We start from the raw sequence: 23,948 nt of genomic DNA, 5'->3' as shown, positions 1-23,948 counted from the left end.
GTCCAGCGTTTCCCAACTAGTGGGCCACCAGATGTTGTTAGACCACAATTCCCATCTTTCCTGACCATTGGCAATGCTGGCTGAGGCTGATAGGAGTTGTGGTCCAACAACATCTGGTGGCCCACTAGTTGGGAAAGGCTGCTCTAGTCCTAGACAGATTGTCCATAGCTCCAAGACACTGATGCTCAGCCAAGACTCCTTTGTTGACCATGTTCCCTGCACCACTCTGCGGTCCAGATGGGCTCCCATCTGTAAAGACTCACATCCATGGTCAGCACCAAGCATAGTGGCTCCTTCAGACTCACTCCTACTGTGACCCTCTCAGGAGATAACCACCACAGCAGCTCTTGCTTCAGCTGGGTGGGAATGGAGATCATAAGTTGCTGACAAGCTGCTATCTGGTTCTGAAAGGGCAACAAAAGAAGCCGGAGACTGCACAAATGAAACGGACCCAGCTGACCAGTTTGTACACTGAAACAAGGAGACCCTGAAGTCATGCCAATGACATCAGTTCCATCTGGGCTGAGGACCTCAGCTGCATGACAGCTTTGGTGATCTTCTCCACTCTTTTCATCGTATGGGACATCCTGAATAGACTAGTGTTGAGCTGGACCCCCAAGTGAGTGATCTTTTCTCTTTTCTGTGTTCACTATGAACCTGAAGTGATGAAGGCAAGCCAGAGTGACCTTGGTATCCCTCACTCAAGCGTTCAGAGCTGGACTCTGAACCAGGATTTCATTGAAACAGGGATGAAGATGAACTCCAGTTGTCTGAAGAAATGCCACAAATGCCACCAGTACTTTGGTGAAAACTGAGGAGACACTGAGGAGAGACCGAAAGGTAACACCCGATATTGGTAGTGTAGCCTGCCATAGCTGAATATGAGGAAATGACGATGTGCTGCCAGAATGGGAATATGGAGGTAAGCCTCAGAGAGATCGATTGAGGTCATCCAGTCACCTTCTCTAAGTGCCACCACAATAGACCTCAGAGTCTCCATCTTGAACAGCCTCCTGGCTACCCATGACTTCAGCTATTTGAGGTTTAGAATGGCCTGAATGCCATTATTTAGGGGCACCAAGAAAAAGATGCAATAGACCTTGAATCTCCTTTCTGAGGGAGGAGCCTCCTCTACAAACCGGATGTCTACCAGATGTTCTATGGCATTGAGAGACCTCCCATGCTTGATGAAGTCCCAAGACAGGCTTAGACACAAACAGATCATGTAGCCTGTGGGCAAACTCAAGGGAAAACATGAAAACCTTACCATGAATTTCTATTTCAGGGGGTTCCTAGAGGGCAGTCCTGACTCTTGGGATGGATCCTCTCTCTGCTGTGTAGGCAGGGTCCACTTCTAAATGCCTCACCCAGGGAGAGGGGCCATCCTCACTCTCCAGACCGGATGTCAGAGCAAGGACAACCCCCAACCCCATCTAGGATCCCATGTCATAGCTGAGCTCCACCTCGATTGGCTTGCTGCTTCCACAGGTCCTACTGGAACTTATTAAAACAGATTTTACCAGGGAACATGCAAACAAACAAACTAATGAAACTGAGAACATTTGTCAGTGGTACAGTTAAGAAATATGCCAGGAAATCCCCAGGGGACCCTAGCTACCTCCCCACATGTGGGACACTGGCAGAAGCCTCTAATTGTGCATGACCCTCTGTCCGGAACTAAGAGGTGGGGTCCTGACTTCCAGGAACCCCCAGGAAGAGACATTCATGGTAAGAATTTCATGTTTTCCCCAGAGGTTCCTGGAGGGCAGTCCTGACTCTTGGGATATAACAGCGCTGCTTGTCCCAGGACGGGAGTCCAGACAGATGGTCATGCGTGAACTACTCTCTGCAAGACCTTCTGCCTGAATGCTGCTTCTGCAGATGCCCAGGAGTCAATCTTATAATATTTAGATAATGTATGCAGCAAAGCCCACATGGCTGCCCTGCATATATCTAAAAGAGGAAAACTACCCTTGAAGGCTACTGAGGTAGAAGCCCCTCTCAGGGAATGTGCTGTGAGGCCTCCAGGAGGAGTTTTCCCAAGAGCTTGGCAAGCCAAGACTATTGCCTCCTTAAGTCAGCGTGAAATGGAGGAGGATGAGAACTTACGTCCAAAGGACTTTCCCCCAAAGGAAACAACCTAGCCTCTGTCTTATGGAACACAGAGGTCCTGTCCAAATAAAACCTAAGAGCTCTGTGGATGTCCAAGGTATGCCACATCCTTTCCTTGAATAATTCTGGGTTTGGACAGAAAGATGGCAATACCATCTCCTGCGACCTATGGAACAGGGAGTTAATTTTAGGTATAAATAACGGATCTGGGAGAAGGACCACTTTGTCCTGGTGAAAGATGCATAGTTGGCTGTCCGAAGACAATGCCCCCAGCTCAGACACTCTATGTGCCAAAGTGATGGCCACTAAGAAAGAGGTCTTGAGAGTCAGAAACTTAAGATCACAGGTAGTTAGAGGCTCAAAGGGAGGGCCCATGAGCACAGATAATACCCAGTTCAAGTTTCATGTGGGGAATTGGTGAACCATTGGAGGATTCCTCTTTCCAACCCATTTGAAAAAAACATTGGAAAACAGTGTGAGAAGATAAAGAAAAATCCCCTCTACATCCCAGAATGCTGCCTAAAGTGGCTACTTTTCTCCTAATAGTGCTCGTACTCAAACCCTTTTCTGATCCTGACTGGAGGAACCCCAGAACATTGATCAGTTTTCTGGAAGAAGGATCTCTCCCCCTAGCGTGGCACCAACTCAGGAATACTTTCCAAGTAGAACTGTATGTTTTATTCATGGAGGCTTTGCAGGAAGCCATGAGTGTATCTAAAATCTCCCTCGAGAACCCCAACTCCCTCAACCAGAGCCACTCAACTGCCACAGCCTGACAGAAGAGCTCTGGATAAGGATAAGCTATGAGTCCCTGAATCAGGATGTACCCCCGAGATGGAAGGTGCAAGGGTCTCTGGAAACCATGACCTCCTCGGCCAATATGGTGCAATGAGTATCACCTCCGCCCACATGTGACGTATCCATTGAATCATCTGAGGAATGAGGCTGAAGGGGAGAAAAGAGTGGAAAAGTCCCTGAGGCCACTCCGCCTCTAGAGCATCCGTTGCCAATGCCCCCTCCGACTGGTGCCGGGAGAAGAAATTGTGTAACTGAGTGTTGTGTTGCATTGCAAAAAGGTCCGGATCAGACTCCCAAAATAAAAAGTCACTTGCTGGAAAACCTGTGGATGTAACTGCCACTCTGCATCCGACATTGCTGTTCTGATGAGTCAATCCACTATGACATTCAATGTCCCTGCCACAGGCTCCGCTCGTAGGGACTGTAGGTGTCTCTCTGCCCAACTGAAGAGCTGGTGAGCCTCCTCCATCAAGGTTCTTGATTTCATGCCCCTTTGATGAATCCAATAGCCTTGGCAGACATGTTGTTGGTCCTCACCAACATGTGGCTTCCCTTGATGAGGGGAGCGAAGGCCAGCATCGCCAACCAAACTGGTCTCAGTTCCAGCCAACTGATGCTCTACTGTACTTTCTTGGCAGACCACACCCCTTACATCACTTGAGAATCCAGGTGCGACCCCCAACCTAACAAACTGGCATTGGTAGTGATCACCTGTCTGACCGGAGTCTCTACGCTTACTCCCTCCTGCAGCTGCTGAGGAGTCATCCACCATCTCAGCCTTCTGCGAAGACTCTGTGGAATGAAGACATGCTGAGTGTGTAGTTGTGCAATTTGTTCTTGAAATGGAATCAGTAACTGGAGACGATGGATGTGGAAATCTGCCCAGTTCACCAAATCCTGGCATGCCACCAACATGCCCTGCAATCTTGCCAATTCCATCACATCCCCAGCTTCCAATGATGCCACCTTCCTCACTAGGGTCTGAATCTTGTCTACTTGCTCGTCCGTAAGTCTCATTCAAAACTGTAGTGAATTTATCTGTACCCCCAGATGCATGATGTCCTGTGTAGGCTGAAGAGCACTTTTCTTGAAGTTCATTACGAATCCATGGTCCTGAAGGCATGTCAAAGTGGTTCGCACGTTGGTATAGCATTGTTCCCTCGAAGGAGCCCTCACCAAGATGTCATTCAGGTAAGGATGTACCCTCAACCCCACAGTCATGAGGTGAGCCACCAAGGTCACTAGAACCTTTGTGAAGACCCTGGGAGTGGAGGTAAGTCCAAACAGGAGTGATCTGTACTGGTAATGCCGACCTCCTGGGTACTGGTGTTAGGCCGACTGGCTCTTCTGAGATCCCTTCTGAAATTTGTGGCTGGAAGAAAAGGATGCGGAGGACTGGTTTCACAAAGAAGCTGATCTCCCCGACCTGTCAGTTCTGCCCTAACGTGGCCTGTAGTTGGCAGAGGATGCTTGCTGCTGATATCGTCTGGATACATGAAATGACTGTCTCTCACGCTGTTTGCAGTCATACTCTTTGAGCTTGGGAGTACTTTTTCTTTGTCCAATGTCTCCACCAGCACCTTCTCAAGGAGCTCCCCAAACAGCTTCATTCCTCCGAAGGGGTAGTTTCCCAGACGGCTTTGAGATCCAGGGTCAGTGTCCCAACTCCGTAGCCATACATTGCGTTGCACCACTGTGCTGGCTGCCATTGCTCTGACATTTAGTTGCTTGGCATCCCTTGCGACATCTGCCTGAAATGGGTAGACTATCCCTCAGCACCTTGAGAACATCCTCTCTGCCAGGCATTTCCTGTGCCCACAACATGCTGACCCGAGCTATGACGAAAGTCATGGTGGAGGCCCTGAACACAGCTGCTTCCACCTCAAAATCTCTATGCAGGGCTGCCTCTACGCATTTGTCGCAGGGGTTTCTAGGACCCCCTTCCCCTTCTGATGGGATGGTTGCCGAAGATGACAAAGCTGCAACTGGGGAATCCACGGCCGGCATCCTAAGCTGGTCCATCACCCACTGAGGAAAGAGGTAATGCTTATTGACCAGTTGGTGTGGAGGTTTGTGTTTATTGGGGGTAGTCCACTCCCTTTTCCATAACTCCCTAAATGAGTCGGGAAAGGGAATAGTAGCCGCCTTCTGCTGGCCCTCTGGGTAGGCCAATTTAACTCCCTTAGAGTGGAAAGACTTGCCTTCCATGGTTGTAATCTGCTCTTCAGGGAGTTCCAATATTCTCCTAGCCTTGGCCACCAGAGCTGGGAAGAACTCAGTTTGCAACAGCCTCCCCTTAGGGGGTGGAGCCTCCAGCTCTTCCACGGATAACTCTCCCTCCTCTCTCTCCTCCAGAGAGTGCGAGTCCTCTGAATCTGACAGCAGACCCAAAACTGCCACCACCCTCCTGCTGTGCTTGTGCTTTCTCCCTACAGGGGGTGCCCTTATTGCCACCTGTGAAGCACTGTGTTCCCTGCCCTTGTGCTTATGCCCCTTACTCTTGCCCCTCCTATGAATGAGGGACGACTGAGGGGAGGGTGAAGAAGATGTGGCAGAGGAGTCAGTTGAAGAGGGGGAGGAGATGGTTGAACCCGAGGGGGATGGAAACTTGGTGCACCTGCGTTTGGCCTGGCGTGACTTGCTAAGGTGCTTTCTTTTCTCCTTTCTTTTCTTAGTCAGATCCCTCCATGATTCCTGTTGGGAATCCTGTATCCCAGGAGCCTTAGACGTACCTGCCAAGGTCTTGGCACCCTGTACCTCCTGTGCCACAATCCCCCTAATCCAAGCCATGAATTTCAGGAACTCCTCCTCCCCTGGGAAACCAGTTGTGGGGAGACTGCATGCACTCACCCCCTCCAATGGGTCCTGAAGCTCTGCCACTGATTCGACCCTGGAAGATTGGTTAGAAGAAAACCCTTCCTGGTCACTATGAGAGGAGCCTGTCTGGTCCTCTGTGCATCTAGCTGCCTGGAATCTGGCCTCTCTACTGTTCTCCATGGTGGCTGCCAAATGAGATCTCACTGATCCAAAGGTGGGGGTGGGTGAAGAGCCGCTCAGTGCTGTAGGCTGGGGCCTGCAGTTTTGGCGGGAAACTTGCGGCCCACTCTATGCCGGCTGTCTGCCAAAATTCACAGTTGCACCTCTGCCTGCTGAGTAGACGTGCCCCACCATAACTTCCGAGCTGCTCCTGGCTTGCTATGTAAAGTGACTGTGCCTCTGTTGGTCTCATGGAGTGTGGCCTGCTGCTTTTCACTCGCTCGCTGTGCCGCAAAAAGGCCTTCTAGTGCCCCCCAACCCACCCTGACTAAGGTAAAAGGGAAAGGGGGTGAAAGGGGGGTAGAGAAGAAAGGTTTAGAGAGAAAGTGAGAAAAAAATAATAATAAAAAATAAAGCTAACAAACGCTAGAAGTGGCTGAGCTCTTAAGGAACTCTGCTAAACCCAACCATTCCCAGAGAATGGCAGCACAGGTCTGGACAGCAGGGATGGCCCCTCCCCCTGGGTGAGACATTTAGAAGTGGATCCTGCCTACACAGCAGGAGGAGGATCCATCCCAAGTCAGGACTTTCCTCCAGGAACCTCTGAAGAATATCTGTGCATCACCATGTCCAGCACCCACCTGTCTGAGATCACCCCCACACACACAAATGGAAAAACTGTAACAGATGAGTGCCCATGGGACAGCGAATCATGAGGAAGGAGTCTTTTAGGGGCCTTGGCAAACTTGGAGGAGGATCCTCTACTTCTCACAGGGGGATGATCACCTTCTCTGTCTTGCTGTCCCCAACGAGGTCTACAGGAAACAAAGCCCTTAGGATGAGAGAATTGTCTATAAGGACAAAAAAACTGAGGTTGACGCCCCTTGTGCTCAACAGAAGGAAGAGCTTTCCTCTTGTCCTTAGTCTTGATCAAATGCTGTTGCAGGGGCTCACCAAATAGCTTATCCCCTGAAAAAGACATACTAATTAACTTCAACTGTGACATGGAGTCTACCTCCCATTGGCGAAGCCAGATATTACACCTAGCCACTGTGGTAGCAGCCATCAAATGGGCATCATGTTGAAAGGCATCATGGGCAGCATCCACTGCCAGAGCAGACACATGTTAAATCTTTTAAAGAATATCTTTAACCAGCTTTGACACCTTGGGACTAGAACCCAACTCCTCTGCCCACATAAAAGCTGCAACGGAAAACAGAGATGCAGTGACTGAGGCCCGAAAGGCTACAGCATCCTCTTCAAAACTCAATGCAGTCTGCACCCTTTTATCACATGCATCCTTGGGGGCCCCTTTCCTCTCTGAGGGAATAACCACTGAGGATGCCAAAGCAACTACCGGTTGATCCACAGCAGGGATGTGAAGTTGCTGCAGCACACTGTCAGAAAAGTATAATGTTTTTTAGCCAGCTTAGAAACCATCTTCCCTTTATTAGGGTTAGCCCACTCTGCTTTCCATGCTGAATCAAAGAAAAGCAGAGAAGGCACCAGAACAGTCTTAGACTGGACTGAAGGAAATGCCTTTTTAGTCCCAATAGAGGTAGAAGCCATAGCCTCTTGAGGTGCTGCTTCCTCAGCCGACAATTGAAAGATCCTACAGGTCTTAATCAACAATGATTGAAAAATGTCTGAGTCAAATAATCTTGGTTGAGGAGGAACTACCTCCAACTCCTCAACAGACATATCCCCCTCCTCCAGGCTTGCTGGAGGACTACATAGCTCGGAATCAGAGCCCCGCTCATGGACAGGGACTGACAGAACCACTCCCCCAAAGCCCCCTGCTGTACAATAGGAGCATAGATGTTAGAAACTATAGAAATATCCACCTCAACTACCATCGAATCTGAAAGGGGGTTGGATGAGCATCAGCACGAACCAAAGGCAAAGCACCCTCTCCCAAGCTGGTTCTCTTAGAGGGGGGACCCCTTGGGGGAGAGTGAGACTGAGTTGGGGGAGGAGATCTCACAGAACTATCTGAAGAAGAGTATCTGTGATATCTCCCCCTCCTGTGGTGCTTAGACTGTGACTTATGTCTTCTTTTGGAATGGTGGTGATCCCTATGACCAGTCCAATTCCTATCAGAGACACCTGCTACCTTCAAAGAACCCTGTATCTCTGATGAGACAGAAGAATGCATCCACGACAAAAACTGAGGAAAGTCCACCACATGTTCATGGATACAGGAAGCGCTAGCCCACTGGGCAATGGGGAAATAGTCTGATGCTGGTAAACAACACTAGGGAGGGACATGGTAGAGTCAGAAATGTCTCTTTCCCTATGATAGACAGGGCCATCTGCAAGAGAGCTGGCTACTGAAGCCATGTTCAGAATGGGTCCCAGCATTACTCTCAAAGGAAAAAAGGTGGGGAAAATGTGAGGCACTCTCTGCTCAGCAACAATGGGAGAGCCTGCCTTCACCCCCTGGCCACACGCCAAATATTAAAGGGGAGGGGAAGGTGTAGCCAGACGAATCTGCCGGGTTCCCAGCAGGTGCAGAATTGCCTGTCCCCAGTAGCTACTGAACTAACCAAAAGAAAAAACAGACAAACTGCAGGAGGGGCTCCAGTCAGAAAATGCCAAACAAAATGGAGTTCACACCTTTTTCTGAAGACACCAGTGGCGTTGCCATACATATGTATCAAGAAGTGGCTGGAACCACCAGAGCAAGGGCTCTACTGATTGAAACTGCAAGTGCAGAGAGCCCTTCGCCAGCAACAGTAGCAAAACGTGTCTAAAAATGCTGAACCTCTGAGGGACAATTGGGCTGTATTCACAGGAACACCCCCCCAAAGCCACTAACTTCAGCAGGAGCAGTTAGCTAAAGCAGCCATGGTCCCCTTAAGGAGGAGAAAAGGACAATAAAAAATGCATAAGGCAAACCCCGGCAGCCACTCACAATTCAAAAAATTCCTTAAAACTCCCTTCCCTCACAGAGACAAGGAAAACAAATAAATGAAAAGCAAAGGGAACTCACACACACACCAAGTGAAAAAGGAAGAGAATAAACACTCTATATATAAATATGGGTAGTTTAGAACATTAAAGGACCCTACTGTCAATGACCACAGGCAGGGTGGGACTGGAGGGGGCGACAACTCCTTCCCCTGAAGAGGAGGCATAGGATTATGCACCCTGCCTGTCAGTCAGTGGGAGACTATCAGAGAATGTCCTCAACTGCCAACAGGCAAATAACTCATTCTCCCCTAGAGTGTGTTCCAGGTCTCAGTGTCAAAAGATCCCCAGAACTGAGTACCAGGATTGCAGGAGTGAGAAAGCAGGCAAACTGCACACATTGTTATGCAGATTTAAAGTCCTCTCTTGCTCCCAGATGTGTTGTTTTGTGAGAGAAGAGTTGAATATTCTTATTCCTAGGAATCAATAAGATAAGGTGTGTGCCAAGGTTGGGGAACCTTTTTGGCCCACAGGCTAGATCTTTTTCAGGATCGACCTCACAGGCCAAATTTGACAGATGCGTGCTGTCACAGGATTGACAGGAGGGTGGCCCCATCCACCTATCAAAATGCCTTACAGGGTTCCCAAGCACCCACTGCTGCTATGTTGAGAAAGCAGCTCTTATTTCTGGTGCTTCACACAGTAGCAGCAGGAGCTTGGGAACTGTGCTGACTTCTTACTCTCCCTTCTCCTGCCAGCAACAGTGGTGGTATGATGAAGGAAAAAAAGAAAACTTCTTTCTCTCTCCCCACCCCCTGCCATCACCTTTACCAAAAGGCAAAGAAGGAAGCCAGCGCTTGTGTTGCTATTGTTTTGCACAGTGGCAGCAGGTGCTTGGGAACCCTGCTGGCTTCCTTCCTGCACCACCCAAAGGGAGGGAAAGAAAAACTTTTCCAAGTCTCATCCATCACTCATTAAGTTCCTGACATCAGGGGCCTTGAAAGGGGAGGGGGAACTTGGAAAAGGCTTTGCAAGTCTTCCCACCTTCCCCCTTTAAGTTCTCAACACAGGGGATTTGAATGAAGAGGGAGGAGACTCATAAAGGCTTTTCCAGGTCCCCCTCCCCCTTTAAGTCCCAGATATCAGGAACTTAATGGGGGAAGGGGGGACTTGGAAAAGGCTTTAAAACAGTCCCCACTCTCCTGTTTGAGTAAATGGGGGTATAGAAGCTGTCTTAAATCCTTTGTGAAAGCCTCTTTGAAGCAGCTCACACATGTGCATGCTACTTCAAAGGGTGTTTTCACACAGGGCTTTAATCCCCACTTAGTTGATGAACAGGGATTAAATCCTGCTTGGCTGTATGATCTTCTTCCCTCCTAGGAACAGGATCACACAGCCAAGGCAGGATTAAACCCTGTCCTCCAGCCCATCACCTGACATCACTAGTGACATCAGCTGGTGGGCAGGTGGGCATGGTTTGGGGAAATGGCCTCAGGGGCCAAATGGGACCCCTTGGTGTATGCATTTGGTCCCATCAGCAGGTGTGCACCAGCATTATGACCTGGAAGAGAACTCTCAGAAGAGATAAGACCTCATAAATGTTAACTCAGTTCCAAATTGAGTCAAGGGGAGTTTCCCATTGCTGGTTAAAACACAGATTTTGCACAAATAATGTGGAAGCAGGAGTGCAGTCCATTTTTAATAGTGAAAGGAGTAGGTGCTTAAAAAGTGCAGAATTCCCACCCACCAATGACTTACCTGATATGCAGATGATACCATACTACTAGCAGAAACCAGTAATGATTTGAAACGAATGCTGATGAAAGTTAAAGAGGAAAGCACAAAAGCAGGACTACAGCTGAAGGTCAAGAAGACTAAAGTAATGACAACAGAAGATTTATGGAACTTTAAAGTTGACAATGAGGACATTGAACTTGTCAAGGATTATCAATACCTTGGCACAATCATTAACCAAACTGGAGACCATAGTCAAGAAATCAGAAGAAGGCTAGGACTGGGGACAGCAGCTATGAGAGAACTAGAAAAGGTCCTCAAATGCAAAGATGTATCACTGAACACTAAAGTCAGGATCATTCAGACCATGGTATTTCCAATCTCTATGTATGGATGTGAAAGTTGGACAGTGAAAAAAGCTGATAAGAGAAAAAACAACTCATTTGAAATGTGGTGTTGGAGAAGAGCTTTGCGGATACCATGGACTGCAAAAAAGACAAATAATTGGGTGTTAGAACAAAGTAAACCAGAACTATCACTAGAAGCTAAAATGATGAAACTGAGGTTGTTATACTTTGGACACATAATGAGAAGACATGATTCATTAGAAAAGATAATAATGCTTGGAAAAGCAGAAGGAAGTAGAAAAAGAAAAAGGCCAAACAAGAGATGGATTGATTCCATAAAGGAAGCCACAGACCTGAACTTACAAGATCTGAACAGGGTGATTCATGACAGATGATCTTGGAGGTCTCTGATTCATAGGGTCACCATAAGTTGTAGTCGACTTGGAGGCACATAACAACAACAACATGACTTACCTCCCAACAGCTCCCCTCTGCAAGTACTTTTGTCCCAGTAGAACAGATTTTTAGTAACAAAGTGGTGACCTCCACCACACCTAAGGGGAGCAGGCTACCTATGAGGTGCAGGACAGGATAAGAGGCACACATATCTCTGTCTTCTAATAGAAGAGGACAGGTACAGGATTGCTGCCACTCCCCGGAATCTGCCACCTGAGGTGATCACCTCATTCTGCCTAATAGTAAGGCTGGTCCTGACTCCTGTTGAATGCAATATGCAACTTGAGAGGAAGACCATTGCTTCCTGCAAAAAGGCCTTTGCCTTTGCCTATGATAATGAGAGACAGTTTACTATTTGTTACACATTAATCTCCAGGAGCTCAGGACTATGTACATATATATACCCAGAGATCACTGGATGAAATAATGTTTTAACTGTAGCTGCTTTTAGATTTTTTTTTTAACTATAACTGTTTTTTAGAATGCTTTGTTAAAGAAATGTTTCGTTGATGTATTTGCCTCCCTGAGGTCCTTTGGGAGGAAGGGCGGGATATAAATGCAATTAATAATAATAATAATAATAACAACAATAACAACAACAACAATAATAATAATAAATTCATTCTGTCCTCCATAAAATTGAATCATTCCCTTTAAAACCACCTAAGTCAATGATCTTTACCACATTTTGTGGTATATACTAATGCTTTTATGGGGTTCTGTGCTACAAAGTACTGCAGTATATTGTAAGACATCTTAACCATCTGACTTCCTCTCATTCAGAAAAAAAGAATTGGGTTAAACAATTTTGTATAAGTTCATGGAATTTATTAAATAAGACCATCAGATTTGTTAATCCTGTCTTATTCTGATCTTCCCACTCACCATCAGGTCCATATTTTGCACTTAAAGCAGCAGCATCTGAATGCAGCAGCTCTATCGGAACTCCCATAAGATAATCATCCAAAATAGTTTTTTCTTCTGATAACTCTTGTGTTCTTTTCTCTAAGGAAAAGGATTTGAAGTTAAGAAAACATCTAAACATTTAATTATCCCTGTATACTTACAATTACACCACATGAAGACTGAAAAATATAAATTCCAGGGGGGTAGTAGCCATATTAGTCTCTTACAGCAAAAACAAAGGTCTGGTAGCCCTTTAAAGACTAACAAATGTACTGTGGCATATATTATCATGAATAGTCCACTTTTCAGTTTTTACTGAAAAATTATAATCACTTTATAGAAGCAACTGATTCTCAGTTGCCACCTAGACTGAATCAACAGTATCAAAAAGCAATTTTTCAGACTTTAGCCTACAAAACAGCAAGTGAGCAACCATTTGAGACATTATTTAGTATCAGTTCTAGATCTAGCATCATGCACACTAGGTAGGAAGCTACTGCAATCTCAGCTTCCTGACAAATGCACTTTCATAAAACACATTTGCAAACACGGTGTTATTTTATGTGCACATAAGTCTACTTTTAAAACTGCCACCTGAATAAATTATTGTGCTGAAAAAAGAAATAGAGGTGGTTCAGGACATTGGGCTGTCTCACCTAGTCTGAGATAATTTATTAATTAGTCTGAGATAATTTATTAATTAATTGCACCTAGCTCAGATTTCACTCAGATCTACAGAAAAGGAAATGAACACCAATGCATGTACTTAAGTGACCTAATAAACCAAACTCCACTCCCATGTTTCTTTTAACTACGATTGGGAGGACTGAAACATTTTAGTCAGGACTACCTGACTATGGATTTTGGATTTTTTCTTATAGGTCAACTCATCTTCCTTTACTTTTTGTGTCTTGGAAAACATCAAACATTTAGCCCTTCAACAGAGGGATCCTAAAACTTGAGGAAGATGGAAAAAAATCTACTACTTGAAGACAGAACTTTACTTTTTGAGAGTTATACTCCCTCCAGCCACAATGTAATGCCACACAATATAATTTCTTTTGCCTTTTTAACCTAGTGTAACACTTAGAAGAGGGCCAGTGTGGTGTAGTGGTTGAGGTGTTGGACTACGACCTGGGAGACCGGGATTCGAATCCCCACACAGCCATGAAACTTACTGGGTGACCTTGGGTCAGTCACTGCCTCTCAGCCTCAGAGGAAGGCAATGGTAAACCCCCTCTGAATGCTGCTTACCACGAAAACCCTATTCATAGGGTTGCCATAAGTCGGAATCGACTTGAAGGCAGTCCATTTCCATATTCAACACTTACAATTAAATATTCAGCTTCACTAATACAAAACCTACATTGTTTCTTTTTATTTTGGTTTTCTACCTCATAAGGAACCTGTGTGTTTCACAAAGCATGGCGGTGGCTCAGGCATTCTCTTAATCACCTTGCCCAGAATGCCTGGTTCTGAAGGAGGACCCCTTTGGCTCTTTTTCAGAATCCAGGTACCAAAGAGGTTGTGCTGCAGCAACCATAGTGGCAACAAACAAGTTTTTTATTAAAAAAAAAAAGTAAGAGACGGCAGGGAGAGAGGAGGAAAACAGTACTGCCCCCACAAAAAGAAGGATGGGGAGGGGGTCCAGTGGTGGGGTGCATCAGTCAACCTGTACTGAGGGCTCTTTGAAGGCTGGCACTAGCCTTGACTATCTTTCAACCTAAGCTGCTTCACAAAGTTGCTATGAGACTGAAATGCTGCATAGAGATGCCTGAAGAAAGGGTAAGTTACAATTACAATAAATAAAATACCATCTTATGTGTCTGTCTGCTGAAGTACTGGGCCAGCATAGTGAATACTGGGGAGGTAATGTGTGGGCTTTTTATGTGTACATGATCATTTGTTTGTGTGGATCTATCTCACAGATGGCTAAACTTTTTCATGCCGAGGGCCACACTGACCAATGGTCAACTCTCCAGGGGGTGCATATCAAAACAGACACAAAGTGTAAAATTTTTATTTTTTAAAGGAGAAATTTTGCAGGATCTTTGGGGGGCCCACAAAAAATCTTTGGGCATCACAGAATCACAGCAGAGGACTCATAGAAATAGTCAATAAAATATATAAACTTTAAAAAAAAAATTTAAACAATGGACACATTTTGGGGACACAAAACAACTTTTGATACCACAGTGGTAGACCTATGGAAGCAGTCAGTACTTTCTTTTTAAAGAAGGTTTTTTTCAAATGGAAAAAATTGGGGGGAACTTGGGGGCATGTAAAAAGCCTTTTAGCATCAAGGAATCACATCTGGGGACTCTGAGGAGTAGTCAGTTTAAAAAAACAAGCAATCCTTATTTTAATTTTTTTAAATGACAAATTCGGGGAATATCTGGGGGGAAACTCTTGGTAGCCCAAATGCAGACCATGGGCAACAAAGCAATCAGCTGCCCTAACTGATCTATTCAAAAAACTCAGAGAAACACAGAAAGTTTGACCTCTATACTTACCTGGTATACTGGTATGCCGAATAAAGCCTTTTTGCAGATCTTTTATACTTGACTGCAAATGTGAAAACAAGCTTCCCTTTTTTCCAAGGAATTCTTTTACTGCTTTTTCTCTTTCAGGTTCTTCAAAAACAAAAGCAAAAGTTTACTGAAATATTAAATGTACCTTTCATTAGGCATCTACATGCCATTGCCATCTCTTCCAGCTATGTGAGGCACTGTCATAGAGGCATTCCATGTGATGAGAAAGTAGGACCGCAAGTAGGCTACACACAGCTTCTCTATCCTTATTCATCCAAAGGTCTTCCAGTTCCTTAAATAACTCTGACTCTTCTCTCATGCTGCGCCATATGTCTGGAGTTGTCTTTCAGAACCTCTCACACCACCTCTCTTATTTCCTTCAAGTCCCTCCTCAAATCCCAGCATGTCCATAAAGTCTCCCAGTTTCATGTACCATACTGCAACTAAGGCTAATTACATGTAACTCAAATAATCACATTCTTTCCCTGTTTCTCCCATCTCCATTTCCCTCCCCTTTCTTCTCTTGTTTCCTATGTTGAATTTTGGATTGTAATGTCCTTGAGGTAGGGACATTCTGTACTCTGTAAAGCACCCTGCATATTGATGGTGCTATATTAACAACTCATCATCATCTGTTGACATTTCCCTGTGATAAATGTAATATATGTAAGGCGGGCCTTTGAAAGTAAAAGTATAAGAATTTAACACAGTTAGATCAACTGCTTATTGTAGGAGTGGCTAACTTGTGGTTCTCAAGATATTATTGGATTACAGCTCCCATCATCCCTGACCATTGGGCATGCTGACTGAGGATGATGGGAGCTGTAGTCCAACAACATCTGGAGGGTTAAAGATTAACCACTCTTGACTTATTGTGAAAAGAACAGGGGATCCCTTTTTTCCCCTTGGACCACTTGAACATTGCCAAAGGTCTTGGTGGACCCCAGTGATTTTTCTACTGGTTGTAGCAATTGTTACACACTGTGCTAGATGCTGTATGATATTTAATTGTATTTTTATTGCTTCTTTTATTTCTTATATATTGTTTTTTTATATTGAATTCTATGGAATTTGAATTGTAATATAATGTGTAAGAAATAAAAGAAGCAATAAAAATACAATTAAAAATCAGTATGAATACTTAATGCAATGGATGCATATGGAACAAAATGGGAGGAATTTGCTGAGGGATTTGTGTGTGTAGGTGGGGTTGGTTGCAAAAGGCAAGTAATATGGGCAAGGGATGGGAAACAGCTGAAAAGGCTTGTTTGTACTCAAAGCACTCCACAGATGTGATCTCCTTTATCTACAAAAATCCCTTAAAAAAGGAAGGTTGACTTACTGTAAACTTCTGTTCAATGTCGGCAGTGGAGGACATGCTGTTGTAGGAATGATGCCTCCCTTTGGAATGACAGGCAAGGTCCACAATGCTTTGCCTTCTCTACAGAGGGAAGGGTCGTCATGTCCTCCAGGCCAACTGGCAGTGCAAAAACACTCTTTGACCTCTATCGATGAAGTATGCCCATCACTGGCTAGATAATGGAATAGGCACAGAGAATCTAAGAAAAACACACTCAACCATCCAAAAGAGCAAAGAGACCAGTGAAAATATCACCACTACATGCATATAGACAAAATAAATATTATAATAAAACATCATAACGAAACAGCCTAAACAAGCTAACAATGTGGGATGAAGGCAGAAGCCCTAAATAAACCCCACCATCAAAACTACAGAGGATGTCAACAACACCAGCAGAGGAAGGAGAGGTGGGGAGAATGTCCTCCACTGCCAACATCAAACAGAAGTTTGTGAAGTCAAATTCTTGTTTTTTGCCTGTTGGCAGTGGAGGACATTCTGTTGTAGGGATGTACCAGAGCAGTTCCCTATTGCCCAGGTGGGCTTCCTCTGCCCCATTGTCTACTGGTGAACAATCCGCTGAAGAACCTTCCTGCTAAACACCACATCAGCTGATGCAAAACTATCTATTTTGTAGTATTTTACAAAAGTATGTGATGTTGCCCACGTGGCAGCTCTGCAAATGTCCAGAATGGGAAAATTGCCCTTAAAAGCAGCTGAAGCCGCCACACTCCTCACATAATGAGCAGTAAGACCCCCCCGGCAGCTCCTTTCCAAAAGCCAAATAAGCCTGAGAAATGGCCGATTGCAACCATTGAGAAATAGAAGAGGAAACCTTCTTCCCCTTAGAGGGTCCTGGAAAAAACACAAACGACGATTCCGAATGGCGAAACTCTACAGTCTGATCCAAATAAAACCTCAGGGCATGATGAATGTCCAGTGCATGCCAACGCCTCTCTTGAGGGCAGGAAGGGCTAGGACAAAACGAAGAAGGAACAACCTCCTGAGACCTATGGAAAACTGAATTTACCTTGGGCAAAAAAGAAGGATCAGGACGCAAAACCACCTTGTCCTGGTGGAAAATACACAATTGTGGATCAGCGAAGAGAGCTCCCAACTCAACCATCTGCCTGGCCTAAGTAACTGCAACAAGAAAGACTGTCTTAAAGGTAAGTACATTCAAGGAACAGATGGCCATAGGTTCAAAAGGAATACCAGTCAAGGCAGATAGGTCCCAATTAAGATTCAAGGTGAATCTGTGAACCACCTGAAGGAAAATGAGGGACACCCCTTTTATGAACCTCTTATAAAGAGGGCAAGGAGACAGTACAGAGCCCCCCAAACTAGAAAAATATTGAGTGCAGCTACCTATTGCTTAATGGTGCTGGCACTTAACCCTTTGTCTAAGCCAGCCTATAAAAAACCAAGGCAGACTGTAACTTCTCTAGACGAAGGATCCAATTGCTTGACACACCACAACAAGAAAGCCTTCCAGGTAGCACTATATACTCTATTTGTGGAAGCCCACCTGGAAGACAGTAGGGTGTCTAAGACCTTACCCGAAAATCCCAACTGTGTCAGCCAGGGCTGCTCAGCCTCCAGGCTGTCATTTGGAACAACTCCAGCCTGGGATGAACCACTGGCCCCTGAATCAACAGGTCCGGATGTGTTGGAAGACGCTATGGCGCTCTCACTGACATGTGAATCAGATTTGGAAACCAAGGCCTCCTGGCCCAGTAAGGAGCCACCAGGATCACCTCCGCCTTGTTCTGAACTATTCTCTGCAGCATCTGTTGTAAAAGACTGAAGGGAGAAACCCTGATGGCCAAGACATTTCCAATGTATCCGTCCTCCAAAGCTGCCAGACACAGTCAACGTGACAGAAAAATAGGTAACTGGGTGTTGTCCTGAAAGGCAAACAGATTTGCTACGGGCCTCCTGTAGTGGTTCACTATCAAGCTGAAAGACTTGTGGATTCAGCTGCCACTCTGCCTCCATTATGGCTGTCTGACTCAGCCAGTCCGCCATAACATTCTTCAGGCCTGCTAGATGCTTGGCCTTCAAGGACAGCAGATGGAGCTCCGCCCAATGAAGGAGACTGCTTTGGAGAGCACAGCCTCTGATCAAGACCCTCCCCACTTGTTCACATATGCTTTGGCAGATATATTGTTGGTGCACACAAGCAGGTGAGAACTCCTGACATCTGCCGCCAAGACTTCCAACCACGGATGGATCGTGTCCTGCCCAGAGCGAGACTCACGAGACGGAGACAAGGATGGAATCAATTCCTGTTTTATTAAAGTAACATTGAAGGCAATAAGTTTCATAGGCACACTATGCTAGCTCACTGCAATCCCTAACTAGGCTACCTAAGTAACTCTGCAGTGTGTGAAGGAAGTTGAGTCAGCACCCTGGTCAGGGGGGAGCAAGCTTAACTAGGAAAGATCTTCACCTGTAATCTCTGACTCCTTTGAAGAACTTCTCTCTGACTGAAGCGCTTCTCCCAGCATCTGGCGCGGGGCAAAAGGGGGCGTGCCTCTGCTGGCTTATCTGGCAAAAAAAGCCTCAATAGGTGCCGACTTGGCTTCAAGAGGTGGAGAAGCACTGGATGTGCCAAGGGGGGAGCTCGGGGGGGTGGAGTTGGCGCGTGTGCCAAGACATCCCCCAACGGCTCTATGGAGGTGTTTGGAAGCTGAGCGCGGTCTTCTTCGGCGGGAGAACTGTCCATGGGAACTGGCACAGTGTCAAACACCCCCCCGCCCGCCTTGTCCTCGCAAGTCTCAACACTCTGATTCTTCCCCTTGCCCTAGCAGCCAGCCCTGACGCTCATCCAGCCCCCCTCCTTGTTCCTCCCGAGAGAGCTGGGGCTCGACAGATCACCTGAAACTCCAAAACATTTATGCTCAGCTGAGCCTCCTCTGGGGACCATGTCCCCTGTACTACTCTGTGACCCAAATGGGCACCCCATCCATACAGGCTCAAATCTGTGGTCACAACCAGATAATGTGGTTCTTCCAGGCTCATGCCCTCTGATAGTCTCTGAGGAGCCAACCACCACTTCAATTTGTTTCAGATGGTAGGGGACACAAAGAAGCCTCCAACGAGCTGCTATCTGCTCCTGAAATGGCAACAGGAGATACTGAAGACTGCGGGACTCATACTGAGCCCAAAGGACCAGATCTTAGGTTGACACAAAAAGGCCCTTGGAGTCATGCCAAAAACATCAACTCCAGCTGAACTGGTGATTTTCCCCACTCTCCCTTGTGTGAGCGACATGCAAAACACCCTTATATTGAGCTGCACCTCCAGGTGAACCAGGGTCTGGGAATGGGTAAGTGAACTCTTTTCTTCATTCACTGTGAACCACAGATGCCTGAGACAATCCAATGTGGTCTTGGTATCCCTCACACAAGCATTCTGAGATGGACTTCTTATGAGAATGTTGTCTAGGTATGGATGTAGATGAACACTCCTTGTACTGAGAAAATCCACCAACTCTACCAGTACCTTTGTGAAGACTCTTGGTGCTAAAGATAGGCCGAAGGGCAATGCCTGATACTGGTAGTGTACCCCATTGTAACAGAACCTTAGAAAATAATGATGAGCCTATAGAAAAGGAATGTGGAGGTAAGCCTCAGAGAGGTCAACTGAGGTCATATATTCTCCCTGCCTCAATGCCTCCACAATAGACCTTAATATCTCCATCTTGAATGACCTCCTGGCTACCCAAGTACTGAGCCATTTGACATCCAGAATAGCCCTGATGTTGCCATTTTTCTTTGGAACCAAGAAAAAAATGGAGTAGACCCCAGACCTTTTCTGTGAGGGGGGACCACTTCTATGGCCCAAATATCGAGCAGGTGTTGTATGAAATTTCCCCAGATATTTCTGGTGCTTATCTGGATCCTGAGACCAGGGAGTAGGAACGAAACAATCGTGTGGCCTGCGGACTAACTCTAAAGAGTATTCACAAGTCACTGTGTCCAACAACCACTTGTCTAATATTACTTTTCTCCAGTGGTGGGCAAACTGAGCCAATCATGTCCCCACCAGCCCCATAGGGAAACCCATGAAGTCATGCTGAAGGGGACTTTTTCCCATTTTGAGAACTTGGCTGGGTAGGGGGATTTTCCTCCTGTCCTACTGGAAAAATGTCCACTTCTCCTTTCCTGTTGTCCCCAGTGTGGACAACAAGAGGAAAAGCCTCTTGGTTTCAAAAACTGTCTATAAGGATGAAAAAACTGTTGTGAACTCCCTTTGAGACCCTCTTTATGAGCCAATGGAAGGGCTTTTCTTTTAACTCATGTGTCTATGAGAGGCTGTTGTAATGGTTCCCCAAACAGCTTGGCTCCTGAAATGAGCAAGGCCACCAGACTCACTTGCGAACCTGAATCAACCTTGCGATGTTGAAGCCAAATATTGTGGCTCGCCACTCTGGTAACTGCCATAGAGCAAGCATCATATTGCAGTGCATCAAAAGATTAATCTAACGCAAAAGCATGAGAGATCTTTGTAAACACATTCTTCACAGACTTAGGCACATCCTCTCGCACTCCCAACTCCTCTGCCCACATGAAGACTGCCTGCAAAAACACTGATGCAGTGGCAGAAGCTCTGGATGCTACCAAATCTGCCTCAGACTCCTACGCCTTTTCTGTGGTGGCCCCCACTCTCTGGAACTCCCTCCCATATGATCTTCGACATGCCCCTTCCCTAGATGTATTCCGCAAGGCCCTGAAGACGTGGCTATTCCAGCAAGCCTTTGAGGTCATTGGGTAAATCACCATGATTCTGTCATTTATCGTACGTTGTTATTATAATTGCTTTTATATGTATTGATGACTGTCCAGTATTTTACCTATTGTTATTAATGTGATTACATCTGTTATTGTATTTTATCTCTTTTAATGTACGTCGCCTAGAGTGGCTAATTGCCAGATAGGCGACAAACAAATTAAATATTATATTATTATTACGTAGTGCATGCTCCACCCTTTCATCACACGCATCCTTAGGTCCACCTTCCCCTTCACAGGGGATAACCACAGAAGAAGCCAAAGCAGCCACAGATGGGCCAGCATCAGGAATACAAATTGTTGCATTATAGACTCAGAAAAAATATAGTGTTTCTTAACAAATCAGGACACCAGCTTTCCCTTGTTGGGATGCGCCCACTCAGCCTTCCACACACTACCAAACAGTTGTGGGAAAGGCACTAAAGGAGTCTGACTACTCATCCAGACGACTGCAAAATGTGTGACACGCCCGCTATGTGTGTTCATTATTTTTCAGTCGTCCAAATGACGTCTCGCACTGTTACGCATTTTCGCGGGTTAAATCCGCTCCTTGCAATACCGGCAAAAATGCGATTTGCTGTTTAAAATCGGGAATCATCCGCTGTGCCTTCGGGAGTTAGGATGCAATACCACGGACTTTATAGCTGATGGGTGGTTCTTGGGCGTTTCCCCTTGCCCCTTCTCCTCATTCCAGCCAATCATGTATCTGCACTTTTGCGCATGTGCGAGAATAAGCCAGGGAAAATTGAACCAATCATCGCAATGGTGGGGTGTTGGGGGAGGTCTGCAACTACTGCGCAGATGCATTTTATTTTTTGCCAGCCTGCAAACTAGGCGGCCGCTCTGGGTGAGATCTTCAATGCACAGCAAGCGAGAAAGGGGTGGTGGTCGGTTTCAGCCTGCCTCTGGAAAGCTTTGTCAATTTCATTGTACTTGCTGGGGTTTTTGCTTCAAATCAGAAAAGCAAATATTCGTTTAAGTGTAATATCGCAAATACAAACTTAGAAAAGGGCTTCTGCTCGGTTTCAAGCCTGCTCGGAAAGCTTTGTCAATTTCATTCACCTGGGAAGGAAAGGGAGAAGGGGGGGTGATACCTTTCTTGCTTTTTTGGAGAAATAAGTGCAATTGCCAGCGTGTGTATCTCCTTAAATATCAATAAAGGCAGAAAAGCATACATTGGTTTGAGTGTAATATCGCAAATACAAACTTAGAAAAAGGCTTCTGGTCGGTTTCAAGCCTGATCGGAAAGCTTTGTCAATTTCATTCTCAGTGGGAAGGAAAGGGAGAAGGGGGGTGACACTTTTCTTGCTTTTTTGGAGAAATAAGTGCAATTGCCAGCATATGTATCTCCTTAAATATCAATAAAGGCAGAAAAGCATACATTCATTTAAGCATAATATCGCAAATACAAACAAGGCAGGCGTGAAACCAACCAGCAGCCTTTCCTTCCAAGGCGAGAACTCCTTTACAGCCATATTGTGCTTCGTTGCAAAGGGGGAGAGGAGCATACGTAATTTTTTTGCTGACCAATTGGTTGATAGGGAGAGGTTTTAGAGGCGGAGCTTGGAAAAAGTGAAAAGAATGTAGGGGTCTTACCGCTGCGTGTGCGGGTGCAAACAAGCGTTTTTTTTAATTGGGAAAGAGCGAACTAAAAGGCAAAGTGAGGACTATCAGACGACAAACCGAATATGGAAACCGTGGATTATCCAGCTCCGTTTGGATAAACCCTTAATCTGCAAGTAAGGAAAGGCTTTCCTGGCTTCAATAGAGGAAGAAGGTGTTGGGGCCAGTGGAACAGCTTCTTCAGCAGAGAGCTGGAACACCCTGCAAGCCTTAATTAAAAGAGGCTAGAACACATCTGAATTAAACAATCTGGCAAATAGGGAGTGTTTCCAATTCCTCACCAGACAATTCACCCTCCTCCTGACAAGGGTTTAAAGGACCAAGATCAGGATCAGACGAACTCCCCTGATCCATAACGTTCCGACCCCCATCCTCCAATGGCCCAGACTGTTGGACAGGTAAAGCTAATGGCTGACCCCCAGGCAGAACTGCATAGGAATAGGTGGCGATGTAGTTTCCAGTGCACTCACATCAGGCACAGGAAGCATCATTTCAGTTGCCTCAGCAATCACAGCCACTGTTGCACACAAGGCTCTGGACCTTTCAGCAGGTGAGGGAAAGGGAGATCTCACAGAACTGTCTGATGATGAAGACCTGTGAGATCTCCTTCTCCTTTTGTGCTTAGAATGCAACTTGCGCCTGTGCTTAATTGTGTGTCCATGAATGCCAGCTGCTTGTAAAGAGCCCTGAACTAATACAAGAATGTACCCAGGATAAGAACTTAGGGAATTCACCCTCTTGAAGGGAGAAATTCTCCCTTCCTTTGCTGTGACACTGTGCAAAGGAGAAACTGCTGCTCTCTGGTGAGAGGTGCTGGGGAGAGAGATGCTAGAATCAGATATGTCCCACTCTCTCCCAGCTGCTTGCTGGCAGTCTGAAATGTTGGCCGGTGAAGTCATCATAGAGAAAAGACTTCCTGCCTACTATTGCTAAAAAAGGTGGAAACCACCTAGGAACACTTTGCTCAGAAGTATGAAGCATACCTCCCTGCCCCCCTCACCTATATCAGCTGACCGGGAGCAAACAACTCGAGAGAGGGGGAAACCAAACAAGCCCACTCATTTCCATAAGGTTGCAGGGTATATGTTGGTTTAACAATAACAGTTTGGTGTCACAAGACGCAGCGGCCAAAACCACATAACACTTAACACCAAAATGGCACTCCTGCCCTTTTTTTCCTCCGCTGCTCAAAACGCTCCACTATTGTCATTGACAGCCAGGCAAACCCTGACCGAACCAAGGAGCTTCCAATATTGTGATCTCAACTACTAAACTCTGATGGGAGAGCGTAAGTGCCAAGACAGTTAAAACTTAATCTTTGGTGATATACCAGGTGAACCCGGGTAGCTATCAACTCTTCTCACAGGGCCAACACACCCCGCAAGACCAGCTTTCTCTC

General features: G+C 45.9%; 1 protein-coding gene across 1 annotated transcript in view; it reads right to left on the bottom strand.

The window, feature by feature from the left end:
* Positions 1 to 23,948, bottom strand: part of CCDC7 (coiled-coil domain containing 7) — a 430,640-nt gene that overhangs the window by 55,537 nt on the left and 351,155 nt on the right. The window contains exons 60-61 of the mRNA XM_061586654.1: positions 14,753 to 14,872; positions 12,219 to 12,338 (exon numbers count right to left, since the gene is read on the bottom strand). Of these exons, the coding sequence (XP_061442638.1) occupies positions 12,219 to 12,338; positions 14,753 to 14,872 (240 nt within the window). The remainder of the gene's footprint in view (positions 1 to 12,218; positions 12,339 to 14,752; positions 14,873 to 23,948) is intronic.

This window comes from Rhineura floridana, chromosome 10, assembly GCF_030035675.1.
Source record: "Rhineura floridana isolate rRhiFlo1 chromosome 10, rRhiFlo1.hap2, whole genome shotgun sequence".
NCBI classification, from domain to species: domain Eukaryota; kingdom Metazoa; phylum Chordata; class Lepidosauria; order Squamata; family Rhineuridae; genus Rhineura; species Rhineura floridana.
The sequence above is the reverse complement of the archived record's forward strand: the minus strand, read 5'-3'. Positions and strand labels throughout refer to the sequence as shown.